This window comes from Neovison vison, chromosome 6 (genome assembly GCF_020171115.1).
Source record: "Neovison vison isolate M4711 chromosome 6, ASM_NN_V1, whole genome shotgun sequence".
NCBI lineage: Eukaryota > Metazoa > Chordata > Mammalia > Carnivora > Mustelidae > Neogale > Neogale vison.
The window spans coordinates 81577751-81599981 of record NC_058096.1 but is presented as its reverse complement, the minus strand read 5'-3'; the positions used below and the strand labels follow the sequence as shown (position 1 = coordinate 81599981).

The window sequence follows — 22231 nt, the reverse complement described above, 5'->3', positions numbered from 1 at the left end:
ATACTGGGGAAAGCAGAGCTGCCTGAAGTCAGGCTGCTAACATCCTACTGCAGTTGGGGCAAAAAGCTTTAGGTACCCCCTCCCCCCCAACCCACACCCATAGCTTGCTTTCTTAATGGCTCAGAAATATATCAAAACAAGAGTGTTCTGTGCCTTTGCAATGAGAAGCCCTCCTGTAACTCCACAAAGAAACTTTCACAAGGGTAACTTTTATAGAAATTGACTTAAATGCCTCTTTCAGAAGCCCCACATGGGAGGTCTCAGGTGTGCATTATTTTAATCACATTGAGTTCTTTCAAACCTAAAACTGGGTTCCTAACAAAAATTACATTAATAACAATAATTACATTATTTCCAATGTAAATAATTGACAAAAATCCTATCTGCACGCTAGAATAACCAAAGCCTTTTGGAAGATGCGCCACTTGCTTCTCTCCTCTACATCTGTAAAGACTTTGAGACAAAAGTGCAGTAGGTTTAAAGAAATAAAGCCAGGAAGGCTGAGTGCAAAGCAGATAGAATGAGATGGCAGAAGTCACCTAATTGAATAATGAAATTTTCTACTTATCAAATTTAAGTCATCCTTTATTAAGGAGAACATTAACTATTACCAGGAAGGTTGCCAACTATGGAAAACAACCTAGAGGAAGAGGGAGCTCAAATGTAGGAGGAAACTCACATTAAAACAATTAACTTTTTCTTCCTAGTTCACAAGAAGTTCTCCATTTTATTTCAAGTAGTAATTTGGATTCAAAGACATCAGCGTTCAATGTAATTTACCGTAATGGGCGTTTTTTCCTGCAACAAAACTTCCTTAAGGGCTTGCATAGCATTTGTTGTCTTGGTCTTTTGAAAGATAAATCACTATGCAGTACTAGATGGAAAACTAATTTGAGTAGTAAAATCACAGAAACTACAGTCTACGCCATAAAATAGGACCATCACACTGGCAGTTGAAAAACTACCCTGATCTCAATACAGCTTCCAGCAGTTGTGTTCCTCTGCGCAGACTGGAATTCATACAACCCCTAAGGTGTTCCCAGCACCTGAGAATGTACAAAATAGGCTGCCTTAAAAAAAAAAAAAATACTATACACTCACAGCACAGCCACTTCGGGCTTCCCCTCTCCTAAGGAGCTTTTTTCAAGACACGGGAGAATTCTAAATTAGGCAACCCGCCCGTGGCTAAGTCACACTTTTCAAAACCCATGAACTGCCCCCCACTGCCCCTGTATAGCACACAAAAAGCCCGGGCAGAGGGAATCTGACATCCATACCTATATTTCATGCCAGTCTGCTTTGCGGTGGACTCTTTGAGAGAAATGTGATGCTGAGGGGTGAAGGTCCCCAGGCTGCGCGCGATGATAGCAACCGTGCGGAATTTGGCCCGGGCTGCGTTCACCACATTGGGGGCGGTGGAGCTCTGCTTGCTCAGAAGTCGGTCCTCACCATTCCGGCTCTTCAAATTGTGCTCTGTGCAGGCTATGGAGACTTGCATTGCTTCCCCGGGCAGCGCGCGGTCCCTCTCAGAACCCCAGAACACAGGCAGTCACGGGAGGCTGAGCAGCTGAGGGGGGGGGGGGTTTCTGCTGTCTTTTAACCCCTCCTCGCTCCCCCCTCCCCTTTCCTGGGGATGCCGTCAGAGGAGTCCTCGCGGCCGACTTCAGAGCCCGGCCAGTGGCAGGAGCGACTGCGGTGCCCAACAGAGTCCCGGGCCCCCAGAGAAGTAAACAGCCAGCCCCGAAGTTGTCACAGCAGCTGGAGTGCGGATCAGGCTCGCCAGTCTTCCCGGGCAGTCACCTCCGCGGATCAGTCAGCCAAATCCATGCAGTCGGGAGGCTTCTGCAGACGCCGAAAGCGGAGCGCTCGCACTGACTGCACGCAGCCCTGCCCCAGCCGGTGCACCGTGTCTGAATGCGGGCTCGCCTCTGGGCGATGGCTCAAATCCACGCAGGCATACCGCAAGATGCGCCGCCAGAGCCCTCTGGACCACAGGCAGGATGCTCGACTGGTACGCGGAGCCTCCAAGCAGCAGCTAATGGCAAGCTGCTTGGGGATCCCTGGGGACCAGCGGTCTCCAGCCCCTCCGGCTGTCAGCTCCCTCCCCGCCCCACTCCCGGAGGTGTCCGGGACTCGTCAAGACCCCTCCCCACTCATTTTCAGGTGAAAAGCCCAGCGCGCACAGCCCGCACTGGCACCGGTTTGCAGCTGCACGGAGGAGCAGGCTGGTAGAGCTCCTCGCCTTTGTGCGACTGGTAGGCAAGGATCACTTTCACCAGACTCTGCCTGTAACAGAATCGGGAGGGCAGCTCGTAAAAGGAGGGCTGGGGGGGGCTCTGCCCAGACTCACACCAAATCCCGCTGCAGCACAACAGTTGGAACTGGGGGAGGGCAGAGTGGGGGTGCTCCTGCCACAGAACACGCCATGAATTAACACGTGAATACTCTGCGACTGGCTTCCTAAAACGCTACTTGAAATCCCTGTTATTAGCCTTGTCAGAGTTCATTTCCCCTTTGCCGTTATTCCTTGAGACGCTAAGTTTGAAGTTTCCAGAGAAAACACGGTGCAGAGTTTTTCAGTCAAGACAGCTAACTTGCTGGAAAATCTATTCTGGGTTTCAGAGGAGGACCAAAGATAGGGGAAGAGACAGCTATTGGGCACCAGCCAAAGCGCGGGCTACGCTAGGTAAGCGCAGGGGCACGTCACAACCCAGAAGGTCCAGGCCAGGTGTCTGGAACCATGTACAGTGCCCGCCGGTCATCTGGGGCCAGCTGGTGCTGACAAACACTAATCCCTGGTCAGGGCTGGGCAGCAAAACACCCCTCTTGACTTTGAACCCCCGTGAGGCAGAAACACTGTGTGATTCAGTGTCAGGTGCCAAGCAACTGCTCAAGAAATGTGATTGAACACAGCAAAGCACCAATGGGCCAGTAACGCTTGGTCTCTCCATTTGAGATACACAGAAGCCAGACCCCTTTTGTAGATGTACTTACAATAAAAACGTGGCTTCTGCAAAATCAGTTTTCTAACTGTGATTTCCAACAGACATTGCTGCCAGGCAAAAAGGAACAGTGCTTCAATCAACAATATCTGTGAGCACCGTCTCTGTACTAGGCAATAGAAATACAGGAGGAAATGATGCACTGTCCCTCTCCTCAAGGAACTGGCAATGTGTGGGAAGGACAAGGCACTCAGTCTTAAAGGGTCTAATTAACAAGTCAGAGGTGCATCCGTGCTCCAATGAGGGGTACAGACACTAAATATGCTAGTGTTAAGCAGGAGAGGAATTGCAGAAGGCTAGAGAATGTTCTTGGATTCATTCCCCACATTTCTATGGAGTCCCTAACAGATACTGGTCTCCGTTTGTTGCTGGGCTACAAAGTTGGCTTAGGCAAAGGCTGGACCTCAAGGAGCTCAAAGTATGCCCAGGCAGCCCTCATCAAGGAGTAGGACTTCACCTGAGGTGTGTATCTGATGAACAGGAGAGGGGAGAGGTCGTCTTCCCAGGGGTTGGCAAGTGTGGGGAGAACACACTTTCTGGCTGTAGCTCTCTGTTTAAAAAAAAAAGCAGATCTGACCACTTCTTTCCAGCTAAATTAGGTCATAGGAATGAAAAATTTTCAGTAGAATATGAGCTTATTTTGGATTCTACTCCAGAGATGAATCTCAACATTTTCTAACCTGCATTCCACATTGTGGAAGCTCATCCTTGACCCTTCATGACCTTCCCACTCTTGATTTTAGAAAACAAGTCTACTACCTACTGTTCAGTGGTTGAGAAATAACTTTCAGAGGGGGGTGAGGGTTGCAGAAAGGGACAAATGAGGCCTTCTTCTTACCCTGGGCTCCCAGGAGGGAGTTCTTGAAGATGTCTGTGTTCCGTGGAATAAACAGCAGTGGGCAGAGAAGAAGCAGATCATTAGAACCTTCATGTTTTCACACGAAGCTGGCTCATCGGAGATGATCAATGTGTATCAAGAAAAGAGTCAAAATAAGAAGAGGAAGAAGTGGGAGGAATCCAAAGGAACAGCTCAGAGAAAGGGAAATAAAGCAGCCTGATAGGCAAGACAGAGCATGGTGATCACCACAGGCCCAGAGGGGTCAGGCGCTTCCCTGGGCACTGGCTGAGGGGAAAGGTGGCTAGGGGCTGACCTAAGAGTCCTGCCAATTTCACAGGGGTGGGGAAGCAGAGGGGGGCATGGAAATCAGCACACTGTTAGCCAAGATGGCTTTCAGGCTTCTCTGAAAGCATAACCCGAACCAGACTGGGGATGCAGTTAACAGAACAAAACATGCGAGGCAGAGCACCTCTGAGTCACCGTTCTATCCCCCACAGGACCAAGCAGAGTGCCTTATACAGAGCAGGCCTTCACTGTATGAATAATTGAGAGAAGGAGTCAGGAAGCAAAGGAAAGAAGGAGGAGGGAGGGAGGAAGGGAGATGTATGGGAAGATGCCAGATTCTTGGATAAACTGGATTCCTTAAAACGAAGAAAAAAGACAAGAAAAGAAAATCCTGCACAGTCTAGTTTTCACCCAGGCTGCTTCCTTCAAGGGAGCAAGTCATTGTCCCACATTCACATCTGCACCTCTCGTGTACTGACAAGGGTCTGCCTTCAGCCCAGCTCTAAAAGAACGGACGAATGGACCAGAGGCAGGCTTTACAGAGCAAGCCCCTTTCATGCGGCCTGCAGTGGGCCTTTTCTGATCGGAAGCCGCACAGGCTCTGACAGCCTGCTGGAAGCTCGGGGACTCACTCAGCTGCGCTCACCCTTCCCAGCATCAATGGAGCGACAGTCCTCGGGTGTCCGGGAATCGACTCATGGTTGGCCCATGCCCAGTAAATTAGTGCTAACAGGCTACATGCTAATTAAGGTGGGAAATTAGATAGGAATCCTGTTACTGTCATACAGTAAGACTTGGAAGAGTTATTATTATTTCAGATTCAAGTAAGACCCACAGATGATGTATCAGTGGAGATGGAGATATAAATGTAGACAGAGATGTAGTAATGGGTGAATTTTGTCCCCCACCCCCACCCCGATTCACATGTTGAAGTCCTTAGTCTCAGTAAGTACCTCAGAATGTGACTGGATTACGTGTATTACAGTAAGACAGGGAGACGGGGGTTAAAGAGGTAATTGAGGTAAAAGGAGGTCATTAAAGCAGGCCCTAATCAATAGGACTAGGGTCTTTTATAAGAAGAGGAGAGGAGGACGCTGGTACACATGGAAGGAAGATCCTGTGAAGACACAGGGGGAGGACAGCCATCTGCAAGCCAAGGAGAGAGGCTGCAGGAAAAATGGACCCTATGACTCCCCTCCCCGATCTTAGACTTCCAGTCCCCAGCGTCATGAGAATATAAATGTCTATTGTTTCAGCCCCTCGATCTACAGTATTTCATCATGGCAGCAGTCCTCACACACCAGCACAGGTACAGATACTGTTCTTTATTTTAATACGTATCTTCTGGAACACTCTAAAGAAGGTGCTCCTGGAAGTCTTCATGAGACCACGGTGGTATCATTATTGTGCCCCCTCTACATCCTGAGCCGGTGTGAGAAATGTGCAGCAAAGAAGAGCTCCAAATAGAACTCCTTTGTTCCTTTCCACAGTCGTAGAAGCCTCTATATGCTAACTCTTGATACAGAAGGGTGGTGGTTTTCAAGGCGTTTCTAGTACTTTCCCTTATTCGTTTTTGTTTGTTTTTAATTTTTTTGAGAGAGAGTGTGTGTGCACACACAGGGGGAGAGGAAGAGAGAGAATCCCAAGCAGACTCCCTGCTAAGCACAGAGCCCAACACTGGGCTGGACCCCGCGACCCAGAGATCATGACCTGAGCCAAAATCAAGAGGCAGACACCAAAATGACTCAGCCACTTAGGCACCACTCCCTCGTTCTTAGTGATCTCATTCTGCCAGTTTTTCCTTGCAAGGGCTTGCTCTATCCTGGGCCTTGTATAACCAGCAACCTCAGACAGGTCAGGAGGTGGTGGCCAGAGGCCTGCTGTAGCCGGCAAAGGCCTGGGTTCCAAACCCAGCTCTGTCACCCTGCCTGTGACCTCAGGTGTCATTATAGATCTTTATGCTGCTGTTCTCAGCTGACCGACAAGAGGGATGCCTGTAGATTCAGCAGGGTGCATTCACAGAGAGCTGTGGAGGTACGAGATCGCAGAAATGCTGAACTGTCACTTACTCTGCAGTTTCACCTGGATCTCAGCTGGTCTCGATTCGTTACCTGATATTTGGAATTCTTTGGCATTAACGTCAAAGGATCATTGAGTCGCAGTGACAGAGCTGGTTAGAAACAGAGCACAGGCTACTGAACCCGCACCCTATCTTCTCATGCTCATTGTAGAATATTCATGGCAATGCGGAAGGACTGTGGAGCGCATGGTTAGCGGGAGCTGGGGATGAACCCCGCCTCTGCCATGCCCCTTCCTTCATGCGCACTACAGAGCAGGACTCTCACCCTCTCTGTGCCTCGGCAGCCTCCCCAAAATGGCGCAAGAAGGTGCCTCTCTGGATGGTTGTAGGAATTGCAGAGTAGGCACTTTGTAACTGCTAAGTCTCCATCTCAGTTTATTAAAAGCAGGGCAGTTAGGAAGTCAGTTTCTCCAACAGGCTCTACGAGGGACCCCAGCAATTACTAACAGTGCTAAGACTTACACTGCATTTCCTGTATCCTAGGAACTCTCAGCAACACTATATATTATTAACTCATTTAATCTGCACACAATCCCATGGGGAAGTAGTATGTTTTGACACCTACAGAGATGACAAAACATGAGACACAGAGAAGTGAAATAACTTGCCCAGGGTGACACAGTCAGGAAGCAGCAGAATTGGGGTTTACTTGAGGTGAGCCCGCCTCCAAGACCTGTTCTCAGTCCCTTTGCACACCGCTCCTCACTACAAGAACCTTGTAGGAGAAGGGCATTCAACAAGGCCATTTTATGAATACCATTTTTAAAAAGCCTTATTTTTATTATGAGGGAGAGGGGAAATTCAACATTAAAAGTCTTGACATTTCAGACAATTAAATCATCCATGCTAGGTAGCTTTGAGGGATTCTTTCCATCAACCTTTAAAAATATTTCATAATACTTTATTCTTCTTGCTCAAGAAAACATGTTTTTCCCAATTACCTGGCACATGTCTGACTAACTCAATTTCCTACAAGTCAAGTCAAAACCAATGCTTTGTGCGGAGTCCACTTGGGATTTATGGCTTCTTTGCCATTGGAAATCAGAGCCAGCGGGGGCCAGGAAACATTCAGTTATGCAGCCAGGCAAAACAGGATTCATACAAAACAGAAAAGAATCTGCTACTATCTGAAGAATTTTAAACATGCAAGTGTACAGATGGCAATCCGCTTTATGTGCTTATTATTATTTGTGGTTAAAAGAGAAATTGTTAGGATGAGAGTTTGCTACTTATCAGAAATTCTTAACATCTGGGTTTGGAGAAAAATTTATTATATTCTGACAAATTGAACCAGCCATCAAAGTAACAATGGGCCTACATTTGCATGGGCACAGGTCTTGGAATAACAGAGAAAGTAAAATTGAGAGGCCAAATTGGAAATATTTGAGCTCTGCTGAATAGAAGAAACTTCCAGATAGAGACGCTTCTGCTTCCCTGGAGGGAGTTTCACCAGAGAACCCCCACTAGGAAACTCTGAAGACAAACTCAAGACAAATTTTTTCACACCACTGGCCACATGTCCAAAATGAAAACACAATTAAGGACAGTTAAGCTTTTTAATTAACACTTGAACTATACCCATAGCCACTGATAAGATATTTCCTTAATTAGAAACTTGTGACATATCAGATATATCAGCAAGATATCCTTATTTATCCTTCACTCTATATGTTCAAGACAAGGTGTCATAACTATAGGAAGCAGGTATAGAAAAACAGGAAATTCACAATTCAGATTATTTTGCTCAGGCCTCTTCATGGTACGTAAATTCTCAGAAGCCCACCTAGAACCTGGACATAAAACTGGGGGAAAATGTGGACATGTGATCGGTTTATTTATTTATCCTTATAAATGTCATTAATTCCTCTTCACTTAGTAACCATTGGTATGATTTCTGCCATTGCCTTATAATAGAAAAGGTTGGTCAGAAATATTTGTCAGTCTAAGATATTGTTAAGCATAAGATGCATTATTACTTTGTATACAACTAAAATAAAAACTATGGTCAATTGTTAGGACACAATGCTTTTTTTATCCCTTAAACTTTTTTATTTTAAAAGAGTCGTTTGACTTAGTTGGACTTCTGTGCCCCAAATTTCACTCTGTATATGCATGAAAGGAAAAATATAAGAGAAATCAGTTAAGGTATTCCCCAAATGTATTCACATTCAGAATTTGATGCTTCTGGATATTTTACTCAGCCATCAACATCCACATCTTTCCACACAGTCATTCTGTGTGTTGGTAACACGGTAATTTTTCAGACACATGCTCCTCAGAACCTGAATAGCCAAAACAATCTTAAGAAAGAAAAAAGTTGGTAGTATCACAATTTCAGATTTTAAGATATACTACAAAGCTACCATAATCCAAACAGTGTGGTACTGGCACCAAAAAATAGACATAGAGGTCAATGGAATAGAATGAAGTCCAGGAGTAAACCCACGCTTATATGGTCAACCAATCTGTGAAAAAAAAGGCAAAAATATGCAAAGGGAAAAAAGTTTCTTTGACAAACAGTGCTGGGAAAACTAGATAGCTACATGCAAAAGAAGGAAACTAAGCCATTTTCTTTCACCATATTCAAAAAATACTCAAAATGGGTTAAAAACCTAAGCTTGAGACCTGAAGTCGTAAGGTTCCCAAGGGAAAGCATGGACAATCTCTTGGACATTGGCTTTGGTTATATCTTTATGGATAGGTCTCCTGAGGCAAGGGAAATAAGAGCAAAATTAAACTGTTGGGACTATACCAAAATAAAAAGCTTCTACACCGCAAAGGAAACCACCAACAGAACAAAAGACAACCTACTGAATGAGAGAAGATATTTACAAATAACATATCCAATAAAGGGTTAGTACCCAGAATATATAATGAACTTATACAACTCAACACACACACACACACACACACACACACACAAAACCACCCTAAATAATCTAATTAAAAACGGGCAGAGGACTTTAATAGACATTTTCCAGAGAAGACATAAAGATGACCAAGAGACATATGAAAAGATGCTCAACATCACTAATTATCAGGGAAATGCAAATTAAAGCCACAATGAAATCACTTTATACCTGTGAGAATTGCTAAAATAAAAAATACAAGAAATAACAAGTGTTGGTGAGGATGTGGAGAAAAACGAAACACTCGTGCACTGTTGGTGGGACTACAAATTGGTGTAGCTACTGTAGAAAATGTCTGGAGAGTCCTCAGAAAACTTACAAATTGAATTACCATATGATCCAGTAATTCCACTACTAGGTATTTATCCAAAAAAATGAAAACAAGAATTTCCAAAGATACGTGCACCCAATGTTTATTGCAGCACTATTTACAATAGTGAAGATATGGAACCAAACCAAATGTCCACTGACTGATGAACAGATAAAGAGGTGGTATACATAAAAACTGGAATATTATTCAGCCATAAAAAGGAATGAAACCTTGCCATTTGCAACAATATGGATGGACCTAGAGAGTATAATACTAAGTGAAATAAGTCAGAGAAAGACAAATACTACTTCATGTCACTTATATGTGGAATTTTAAAAAAATGAACAAATGAAAAAAGAGGGGAAAAAAGCAGACTCTTATTTTTTTTTAAAGATTTTATTTATTTATTTGACAGAGAGAAATCACAAGTAGGCAGAGAGGCAGGCAGAGAGAGAGAGGGAAGCAGGCTCCCTGCTGAGCAGAGAGCCCGATATGGGGCTTGATCCCAGGACTCTGAGATCATGACCTGAGCCGAAGACAGCGGCTTAACCCACTGAGCCACCCAGGCGCCCCAAAAAAGCAGACTCTTAAATATAGAGAGCTAGTAGTTGTCAGAGGGGAGATGGGTGAAATAAAGGGGATTTAGAGTACACTTATCTTGAAGAGCACTAAGAAGGGAATAGAACTGTGGAATCATGAAACTAATAACACTGTATATTAATTATACCTAAATCAATGCACGCACATGCGTGCACACATACACACACACACACACACACTCAACTATTGTCTCTGGGATTTTTTTCTCCCAAGTTGTTGACCCCCACTCTGAAAGTTGTGATGCACACTCATAGGCACTGACGGCCACATCATGGCAGTCACCTAGCCAGTGCAATGGGAGATCATGTCACAGTTTCACCAAAGAAAACCCATGTGCTGCAGAGAATTGGTGAACTATAATGATTTCTAAGATAGTATATTTCAAACTCTTATTTCACGGCCATTTAAATCGAAAATATTATAGGAAGGAAGGGGAAATTTTTCAGCACCAGGCATTGTGTCAAAAGCTTCTCTAGTCACTATCTTATTCCAGAGGAAAGGGAGAAAAGAATCTGCCCTCATTAAACTTCTAAATTAATTGGACTTACAGAACCATTCATCTTCACCCTTGCAAAACTAAAACTAAATCACACTTCAGAAGAGCTTTCCACATAAGGTCACCCTTACCCAATGGGGCTGAGAAAAATAAGCAACCTGAAGGTCTTTCTAAACATACATTAATGGGTTAAAACTTCCTTGTTTCAGTTCAAATGCGTTGGTCTTCTTAGGGTAAGAAAGCTATTGTCATTCTACTTCATATCTAATGTATCTTTATAAAAGATGTGTGCGCTCACTTCTTTGTTCCATTCATTTTCGAAACGGAGGTGTTGTAAAGAGCAGATCTTAGATCCTATGAGATTCCTTCTCATTTAAGTGCTTCCTTTTGACAGATTGCTGAAAGTTACTGTAGGAGACTCCTTAGGCTTTCATCACATTTAAAAATAAAACTCATCTGGGGGTTATAAGGATCAAGCTCTCACTCTGTACTCTCTCAAGTACTATATTGTCTGAAGTTTTTACGATGCACACATGTTACTCTTGCAAATAAAATACATTTAAAATTTTTTCTACCATAACTGTATCACCACATCATCTAAAAATAAAGAGGGATACATGAAAGCGTGAAGGAAAAAGTCACATTAATTCAGACTTCCAATTTTTAACATTTTTGTCAATATCTGCTTGGTTTGCACATTTTTATTTTCCATGCATAGTTTCATGGTTGTTGTTATTAATGTTGCTGCTATTGTTTCAATTATGTGAAATTACCTCATGCTGTCATTTTGGATTTGTTCCATGGTCTTTTCATTTTCTTACATTATCTGCCCATAGGTCAATTCTCTGTCATCATTATGCATTGATCACCATGTCAATAGGCGTCTTTCATTGTCCAGTTGGTAACTTCTATATCCTGATGAAGCAAAGAGGTGAAGGACTCAGCTCCCCCCCTTACTCCACCCCCCACCCCAGTAGAGCTCCCTTCCTGGCTGGGGAGTGTGCGGAAATCATGGACTGCTAGCCACGTTTCCTCTACATCAGAATGAGTGATCTAGCGGATACACACTCTAGAGAAAGAGATCCTGAGGCCAGGGCCTTTAAAGAGACTATGGTAGTGTCGGAAAAGATTTGGGCATTAAGGACAGAGAAGAACCCAGGCAAGGAATGAAAGTAGGTGAGGGAGGCTACATGGGCAGAGGAAATATTTCTTAGCAAAGATGGGGAGGTTGAGGGGCCTCTTAGGGAACAATGAGCAAAGCACTCTGGATGGAAACTTATTTGAAAAAAAGATTTATGTGAGAAATGATGCAAATCAAATATGTATAAATTAACCAGAGTCTGCTGAGGACAGTCTGGAACGAAAGTCTCGTGAAGGCTCCTGGCTTAGGGCATTGCAGGGATGCTGAAGGTAGAACGCTTATCAAGGACTCAGCTCTGAAGTTAGGAGTATAAGCAGTGTTTTTGGAAGATCCCTCTGCAAGTCAACAGCATGGTCCAGTAGGAGACTGCTAGAATCAGCCGGCTGTTAAGGTAAACAAACCTTGCTGTCAAAAGAATGGTACATCTTCCTGCCAGTTCTAACAGACTATGGAAAAATGTTCAACAATGCACCGTGCACTCAAAAAACAGTTCACAAAATAATATATACAGTATGAGCCTATTTTGACAGAAGCAAAAATTATCCACCTCTGCAGAGAAATCAAAGAATATACCCAATTTGGCATATTTAAGATACCCAAATATTATCAGTAGTTACTTACACATGCTGGAAGTATGGGTGATGTTTTATTTCCCTAATGTTGATAGCATATTATTTTTTGCTGTAGTATATATTACTTTTTTATTATGGTGCAAAAAAGAAAAGTGAAATCCAGAGAAAAAGAAATGATGGTTGAAGCCATCAGGAACCTATACGTATACTTATCATAGGCAGAAGATAAGAGCCTTTTCTTTTTTATTTCACAGCACCCAGTACTGTGAGATAAATTGCACCAAGCTGACTCAGTTTATGGTTTTCTTTTTGTTTGTTTGTTTGCTTTGTTTGTTTGTTTGTTTGTTTTTAAAGAGAGAGCACAAGTAGGCAGAGAGGCAGGTAGAGAGAGGGGGGAAAGCAGGCTCCCCGCTAAGCAGAGAGCCCAATGTGGGACTCGATCTCAGGACCCTGAGAGCACGACCTGAGCTGAAGGCAGAGGCTTAAGCCACTGAGCCACCCAGGCGCCCCTCAGTTTATGTTTTAACAAGTATCCAGGACATAATCATTAAGCTATGTTAACTGATATGGAAGGGAATTTATTAAATCACTGTAATGCTATGGATCTGATATGGATTCCTGTTAGGGAGACAGGGGAGGAGTGGTTTGATCCCCTAAGGACATCAATAAACATAAAGGGAATTTTTGGGGCCACCTGGGTGGCTCAGTGGGCTAAGTGTCTGCCTTTGGCTCAGGTCATAATCTCAGGGTCCTGGGATTGAGCCCCTCATCAGGCTCTCTGCTCAGCAGGGAGCCTGCTTACCCCCTCTCTCTCTGCCTACTTGAGATCTCTGTCAAATAAATAAATAAAATCTTTAAAAAGGGGGGGGTAATTTTTGACAATAACTACAAATTCTACCAACCTAATCCTGATTGATCCTCCTTAGAGTTGACCTCTAGGGAAGGGAAGAGAACCTATGTAGGTTCATAGTTAATCAAATTAAGTGAGCTGAGCCTCTTAGAGGAAAAGGGCAGGTCTCAATCTCTCAGACAGCCATGTAGACAGGTGCTTTATTAATTCCCATTGATCGTGTAAGTGAACTTATACCAAGCTCTAGGATAATGCCAGAACTGAGTGGAAATATGCCTATACAGAAATCAAATCACTATGCTGAAATTCTGGAGATCTTTCTAATAATTGTGGTTGGTCCCCAGTATATGGTATTAGTCCTTTGCCCCACCTCCTACTTGTTTTTTACATAGTTCTATGGCGATAAAATAGAGAAGGAAGAAATAGTGCAATATGGTACTTGTATAGATGTTAGGAAATATTGGCAAAGGAATAGGAATGAGGAGGGGACTAAGAAAGTAAAGAATTTTAGCCAAAATCAAACGTAGGGCAAGATTTGAAGACACACAAAGCTTGAGCTTAATCTGCTTGCTAACTGAATTCCATGGGGAGGTAGTTAGTCGGTTTTGGGAAAAGATCAGTGTCTTAGTTTCCTTGGGCTGTTGTTAAAGATTATCACAAATGTGGTGACTTAAGACAACAGAAATGTATTCTCACAATTCTGGAGGCCAGACCTCTGAAATCAAGGTGTGAGAAGGGCTATGCTCCCTACAAAGGCTCTAGGAGGCAATTTAGTCCTTGTTTCTTTCAGCTTCTGGTGGCTCATCAGTGTTCCTTGTGACTTTAGCCCTCCAATCTCTGACTCCACCTTCAAAGGGCCTTCTCCTCCATATGTGTTTGTCTTCTCTTCTGTCTCCTATAAGGACACTTATCACTGGACTTGGGCCCATCTAGGTTGATCTCATCTCAAGATTTTTATTACAACTGCAAAGATCCTTTTTCCAAATAAGGTCACATTCACAGGTTTTAGGGATTAGGACATGAACATATTTGGGGGGGTAGGGTTTACTATTCAGCCAACCAGTGTCAGTTTGGGGAAAGTATGTGTTAAATGGGAGGGGGGTGGGGAAAAAATGGAGAGAAGCAGCAGCAGAATCAGACTTGTTTCTGTCCTGACAAGAGAGTAAAATGGAAGATACAACAAAACAGTCCAAGACTAAATGGAGATGAAAACTCATTCAGAGTACAAAGCTCCCATCTGAGGGAGGTTTCTGTGATAGGGTGAAAACAAAGAGAAACAACAAGAATCCTCATAGGCCAAATAAGGGCAGGTGGGCCTTCCCATGCCCTACAATGTCTCTTTGCCTAGAGATAACAGTACTGGATCAGGTATACAGAGATCACACGTGAAAGGATCCACATTAAAGGATCATCAGTAACCAAACCACAGAGCTTCTCTGGGAGAAGCATTGGCCCAGAGGTGGAAAGAGAATGGTACATGGACTACTTGGGAGGTAGAAATACCAAAGACACAGCACAACAGAAGCTAGGCGGCATGCAAGCTATGGAGGAGACAGCAAAGCATTGATAAAACCATCATTGTTTGGTTATTAATTTTATCATTTTTCTGATCAAGAGTACCCCCAGGTTTTTTTAATGGATGCCTTTCTGTTTGGTAAAAGCTTGAGCTGTCACGTCAGCAGAGGTAGATGTTAGAATCTGCCAGTCATAGCATCATGTGGTGCAGGACTATAGCAGCTCAAGAATCAGCTGGAACTTGAGTTCCAGACTCAGTGTGAGAACAGAAGATTCGAATCATGGGACTTACGATGATGTCAAGGAACAGGGAAGAACACTAAATCTAAAAGGACTAGGCACTTCTTATTTAAAAAGAAGCTTGGAATCCAGATGATTGAAGACAGTAGTCAAGGATCAGTTCAGCAGAGTGGCCACTGAGGTCAAAGTGGCCAGTGTCTAAAATGGAAGCATAATTCTGAAAAGTATTAAACCAAAATACTTTTTATACTCCATAAATCAAATTGTAAGAACTTATTACTAATGAAGATTTATGAGAAATGAAAGTACTTTGGTTTAATATTAAAAGACATTAATACTATATAAATCAATTTTAAACACTGTCGAGTTTATAAAATGGAAAGATGTATATAATAATACATATAGTACTAGTATATAGTATATAATAGTACATAATGTATGTACATATGTGTATATATATGTATGTATGTATATATGGTAGCACAAGAGAGGATGAATGGAACATAGAACTATATTGGAGCAAAATTTCTACATTTTAAGAGAATTAATTTTATTCTGAAGTAGATTGTGATAAGTATATAATATAATCATTAGAGAAAACAACTCGAATAGTTTCTCAAATCAACAAAGGAATAAAAATATTTAACAGACAAGAAGGTAATCAGCCAAAAAGTAAAAATTGACTAAAACTACTAAATAAATTCAGCACAGTCACAGAATATAAGATCAATATGCAAAAATCAATTTTATTTTTATACTAGCAACGAACAATCCAAAATTAGTAAACAATTTTTTTTTTTTGCAAAATTGAAGAAAATACTTAGAAATAAACTGAAGAAATCCAAGTCTTCCAAACTAAATTATCACAAAATATTACTGGGAAATTAAAGAAGATCTAAATAATGTGAATGGTCACAGATTGGAATAGTTAGCATTGTTGAGATGGCATTTCTCCCCAAATGGATTTAGAAATTCAATATACGCTATCAAAATTCAGCAGGATTTTGTAAAACTTGACAAGCAGATTCCAAAATCTATATGGAAATGCAATAAACTGTCTATGGCCATACCATCCTGAAGAGCCCGATCTTGTCTGATCTCGGAAACTAAGCAGGGTTGGGCCTGGTTAGTACTTGGATGGGAAATGCAATAAACTTAAATAGCCAAAATAATTTTGAAAAAGAAGAGCTATATTAGGTGACTTAAACTATGTGATTTCAAAACTTTCTACAAAGCTATATTAACCAAGAGAGTGTGGTATTAGCAAAGGGTAGGCATACAGATTAATGAAGAGAATGGAGACTTCAGAAGTAAGCCCTTACATCTGTGGACAATCAACTTTCTGCAATGGCACCCGACACAATTCAGTTGGAAATGATGGTGTTTTCAAAAAATGTTGCTAGTATAATAATTGACTATCTCCACGCAGAAAAACAAAAAAGACCATACACCCTATCCCACATCCTACACAAATATCAACTGAAAATGGATCATAGACTTATATTTAAGAGGTAAGACTCTAGGGGTGCCTGGGTGGCTCAGTCGTCAGGCATCTGCCTTCGGCTTGGGTCGTGATCCCAGGGTCCTGGGATCGAGCCCCACATCGGGCTCTCTGCTCAGTGTGAAGCCTACTTCTTCCTCTCCCACTCCCCCTGCCTGTGTTCCCTTTCTGGCTGTCTCTATCTGTCAAATAAATAAATAAAATCTTAAAAAAAGAAAAAAAAAAAGAGTTAAGACTCTAAACCGCCTAGGAGAAAACAGGAGAAATCCTCATTTTCCAAAGTTTCCAAATCCTCATTTTTTTAAGTTTTCCAAACTTAGGTTTGGAAAAGATAGATAGGACACCAAAAGTACAATCCATAAAAGAAAAACAATGATAAATTGGACTTCCCCAAAATAAAAAACCATTCCACTTAAGAACAGATCATATGACAAGACATGGACTAGTTTAAAAATTCTGCAAATCATATCCATGGTAAAGAATTTGTATCCAGAATATATAAAGATGACTAATGTAAATAAATACAAAGATATATAACCAACTAAAAAAATGGATGAAAGATTTTAATAGATATTTCACCAATGAAATATGAGAGATACATGAATGGCTAACAAGCACATAAAAAAGAAGTTCAACCTCATTAGTCATTAAGGGAATACACAAAACACCACAGTAAGACCTGCACACCCACTAAAAATGCCGTGATTTTTTAAAAATTTAACCAACAGTTAGTGATGATGTGGAGAAATGCAAACTGAAACTTTCATGCACTGCTGGTGAGTGTGTCAGATTTTCCACTATGGAAAATAGTTTGATAGTTTCTTAAAAAGTTAAGCACAAATTTACCATATGACCAAAGAATTCCACTTTTAGGTATGAAAACATATGACTACATAAAGACATGTACATGAATGTTCGTAACATTATTGATAACAACCAAACCCAGAAACTTAACCAAATGTCCATCAAATGGTAAGTGGATAAACACACTGTTTTATTTATAGAATCCTATTCAGCAATTAAGCAGATGAACGTGAATCAGCCTCAAAAACATCACATGGAGTAAAAGAAGCTAGGCAAAGCGCTGTAAATTATATAATTCTGTGATGAGGACAGGTCTAGAAAGGCACATTTATGGAGAGAAAACAGATCAGAGGTTACCTGGGTTTAGGAGTGAGAACAGGGATTAATTGCAAATACACAAAAGCGTTTTTTTTGTTTTTGTTTTTGTTATAGGAATGCTCTAAAACTGAATTTTGGTTATTGTTGTACAATTCTATAGATTTACTAAAATCATTGAATTCCATATTATTTTGGGTGAATATTATGGTGTATAAATTATACCTGATAAATTTGTTCAGACAAAAAAAAAACCAAAGTGTCATGCCATGATGTAGAATAAACACAATACTGGTGGTTAAAAACAAGCAAAAACATTACTTTGTTATTTTTAAGCACCCGAGTTCCCTTTCCAATCAGAAGCAAAGAGTGGAGGTCAGAACGTAGAATTTATGACAAGCCTTAGCAGACAGAGGTCAGAGGTCTGGGAAGTCTGAGAGGAGTTGCAAGACAGGCTCAGAAAGAACAGTGGGTTTAGTTGCTGTGGGATTCTCCAGAAGCGTTTGCTCCATCTGTCACAGGGCTGATGTGCTAGAATCCCTAACCAGGTTGAGGGAGAGTCCAAGGGCATCCCAAACAAGTTCCACATTGAGCACACCGTGGATCCAGGCTAACATGGAGGGATGACAGAGCAGCAATGGCCAGGAGTGGTACCAGAGGCAGCCTCGTGGAGTCACATCATGGAGTGAGACAACAGTGCAGCCGAGGATCATCGGGGTCTCCACAGCACATGGGAGGTCACAGGGCACAGACTGGATACTGAGGCAGTGCAAGGTTTGCAAGCAGAGATACTGTCCCCAAAGCCCAGGCAGGAAAGCTTTGAGACACAGCTGGTAGGCAAGGGACAGCTTGGAGGAGAATAGTAAGAACCTGGTGAATGGCATGGAGACCACCTCTAATAAGAAGCTGTAATTTTGAAATTACTAAATAGTGATCCAAACTCCTCTTCGGGAAATGGATAAGTTACCTTAAAACGGCAAGTTATAGGCTTTCTCCTGCTTTTCGTGGGACTAGGGACCTTAGAGCCAGATGAGGACAGCCAATAAAAATTCCTTTTTCTGTCCACTGATGGACATTTGCAAGATGTAAAAGGCTCCCAGAAGCTGAAGGTCTAAGGCTGTGACCTTTGACTTTAAGCTTCCCAGGATGACCTGCTGGAAAGCACAACCTTTGTCGTCCAACAGCCAGCCCTTCCAGGTTTAAAGAGGCCTCACCATATTGGATTAGGAAGTCTCTTTGCCTCTCTTGGGGCAGGTAGCTCAGGTCTTATGGGGGCCTGAGCCGATGGACCAGCTGCCTAGAGATAAAAGCTGGAGCACTATCTTCTTGTCACTGGAATCTTCTCACTTTGAGCCTCAGTCAGAACCCCTAGCTACAGGAAGCCCTGCCAGGGAGCTGAAAGGATCTGATTCTCCAACAAGCACAATGAGTCACTAGATCCCAAGAGCGCCCTTTGGTGTATATCCCAGGTGCTTCTAGGCTCATTTACAGATCAATTAACCATTTGTAACTCTTTAAGTGGCATTTAAAAGTGAGATATCATTAAACAAAACCAATTGGAAGCAACCTCATTCTATTTCCCTGCTAGTCAGATTTGGCCTGTCCATATAAACCACGGTCGTGTCCCACATCCAGAAGCGGACCTACCGTTCCACACAGCTAACATCATTATGTAGGCCCGGGGCTCATTCATTCAACAGCACAGCATATTATTTATAGCAATATGGCTGTTATAAAAGCTTTCATGTGGGGGAAGGGGAGAAGGGATATTTGGATTCCTATTGTTTTTGGCTTGGGGCTTGTTTCTTTTAATGGAGTAGGAGTGAGTTATTTAATGTTACGTGTAGGTTCAATGAGAAAATACATCTCTTTCAGGAAATGATTTTAATTTCCCTGTAATCATTCTTAACTGTTCACTGTCTTCTGAAATTCAAAAGACTGTCATGTGGCGGAGGGAAGCCATTTGGAAATGTTGTTACATTAGGATGGAAACAGGACCAAAAAGAACTGGCAACAGGCAGGTTGGGGACATTGTAAAGAAGAACCCGCTGACAGTGTGGGCTGCTCAGCTGTACCTTAGGCTGCCACCTAGAGATCTGGTAAGCTTGTTGTCACCAGGGCTATGCAAATTATGGCTGAGGAACCAGATGTCAGTACAGGATAGAGAAAACAGGGTATTGACTTCTCTGAATGGTACTTGCATTCCATGGACTTTTTCAGATGGTAAGAAACTAAGTTTTGCTTAGATGACATGGGCTTCTTCTTCTGGCATGCTTGGTATCCCTTCTCCCTTCTGATGATAGCATGCTATGCTTCAGGTGGGATAGACCCCATTCCCTGGGCTCCTGGCGAGGGCACGTGACCCAGTCAATGAGAGTTCCACTGCCCAGGGCACAGTGATGGACTCAGGATGGTCATGTGACCCCATCAGTTCAATCATACTCAATCCTAGGACTTTTATTGGAAGAGAAACTCTTCTGGACTTGTAGCTAGTTAAGCCTAAAGCTATCTAGGGCTATTTCAAGGAAAGGACCTGCTCGAGAATGAACTAGAAGGTCATTAAGGAGACCATCTTCTCTAGTGGCCTCCCTCAGCAGATGGTATCTGCTCTCTCCTATTCTGGTGCCTTATCCACCAGGTGGTCATGACTCAGCTACATGATTTGGTAGCTCCTATTGCTTCTAGGACTACAGACTAATTGTAAACCTCCTATTCAAATTCCCCAAGAGAAAGCACCTGACCACACCAACCAATCACCATCCATGTGCTATATCCAAGTAAACTATGGCTCTTAAACTCAACTGCAATGGAAGGCGGTATTTATGTCAGGGACTGTTATAAACTGAATATTTGTGCCCCCCTCCACCACATTCCAGCTCATATATTGAAGCCTTGGCCACCAATGTGATGGTATTTGGAGGTGGGGCCTTTGGAGGGTAATTAGGTATAGATAAGGTCAAGAGAGTGGGACTCCCATGATAGAATTAGTGTCCTTAAAAGAGACCAGAACTTCAAACTCGTTTTATGTAATGATAGTGTAGATATGGACGCTGTCCTCAGAATGTGGGTCCAATTCCATTCCTGAACAAGTGTCAATGTTCTTTCCAATTTTAGTTTTCTAGAATCTCATTTTCTTTTTTTTTTAAACTTTATTTATTTATTTGACAGAGAGATCACAAGCAGGGAGGGAGAGAGGGGGAAGCAGGCTCCCCGCTGAGCAGAGAGCCCGATGTGGGGCTCTATTCCAAGACCCTGAGATCATGACCTGAGCCGAAGGCAGAGGCTTTAACCCACTGAGCCACCCAGGCACCCCTCCCTTTTTCTTTTTGATTCTCTTTCAATTATTTTGAATTTTTATTAGTGTTGTGATCTTTCCACTAGGATTGATGAAGGAAGTTGCCAAGCAGAGAGTCTCAGGCATTCTGCTCTTTCTCTCACCCATTACCCAGCACTTGTCCCGCCAAGGACTTGGTCATGAGGTTTTTTACAAGGGGAAGCTGATTTTAGGTCACAGGCTTGAATAATGGAAACTTGAACAATGCAACAGGGCCCATAGTGACTACTGCACTGACACAAACAGGCTCATTGAGGGACCCACCTTGAAATATCCATTAGGCCCTCCCGACCAATTACAACCAGGCACATTACCTAAGATTACCAAACGGGGGAAAACTCCATATATCTCCACACTTCCTCACTCCACCCTATAATGACAGCCCCTCACCATTGCCTCACGGCAGCCTGTCTCTCCTTCACTGTCATGCCCTCTGATCCCTTGCGGTGTGTTCAATAAACATTTCTCTTTTGTTCTACCTTTCATTCTTTCACTGCCAGTGCCACCAGCCCACCTTGCCACGATGCCCCACAAAACCCAAATCTGGGACATCTCAGACTTGCCAATAGAATGTGTGACTCAGTTGGGTCATGGGTGATCTGAACAGAGCATAATAGAGATTACATAGAGATAAGGCATAACAGGAAAATCCCTTAAGGGAAGGATACCCTATATCCCTAGGTCTGAAGGGATGACTGGAAGAAATGACCACCAGAACCCAGACAGAGTGGGCTGAGTGACGCCACCTGACAGAACCTGTGACCCTTGAGGAAGGGATACAGCCAGCCTGTGGGGAAGAAGTTTAGGGAATAAATACAGCCCCATTCCCAATCTCCTGCCATTTGGCTGAACCCAACCGGAAGCCAGAGGCCACAGGAACACAGCAAGCTCCCAAAAGTATGAAGTACAACAGAAAAGGATAGAGGTGGGTATGGAGGAGTAAATGGAAACTCTTCAACACAAGTTGGGGGGGAAAGTACTTAAGCTACATTTTCCTTTAAGCAGACAAAAACATTTCAACACATCATAGCCTGCTGCAAAGTCTTACGGATATTGAGAAGAGGATGCTTTTGGCATGAAAGAGGATGTCCAACCAGACAGCGAGCGTTCACCACTCACACTGGCGGGCTAGCTGGCCCAGGCTGAGGGTATGGTGAAACAAGAGACTATCCCCTCTGTTAAGAAACACAGGGACACTGGAGGCGACGACAGTCTAGAGTGGTCTGCATAAAATGGTCATAAAGGTTGGCCCCATCATTCTTCAGACATTTTGTAAGAGATAGGGGAATAGAATACTTCCATTCTTTCAGTCAAATACCTAATTTTAATTAAAATGTGGAGAAATACCAGATTTAAAATGTAGGAAGTGAAAAATATTATAGAAAAGGTCAGGTTTTCCAGGAGCATTATCTTGCACTTAAGATTAAAACAGGAAGACA

The 22231-nt window shown here is 42.7% G+C and overlaps 1 protein-coding gene across 3 annotated transcripts in view; it reads right to left on the bottom strand.

Moving 5' to 3' along the window:
- The window catches only part of KCNAB1 (potassium voltage-gated channel subfamily A regulatory beta subunit 1), a 403134-nt gene that overhangs the window by 253466 nt on the left and 127437 nt on the right, over positions 1-22231 (bottom strand). The window contains exon 1 of one of the 3 annotated variants that reach the window (XM_044251655.1): positions 1278-1852. The exons of the other annotated variants lie outside the window; for them this stretch is intronic. Coding sequence (XP_044107590.1) covers positions 1278-1498 — 221 coding nt within the window. The 5' untranslated portion in view covers positions 1499-1852. Of the gene's footprint in view, positions 1-1277; positions 1853-22231 lie in introns of those variants that run through there. 3 annotated transcript variants of the gene reach the window in all.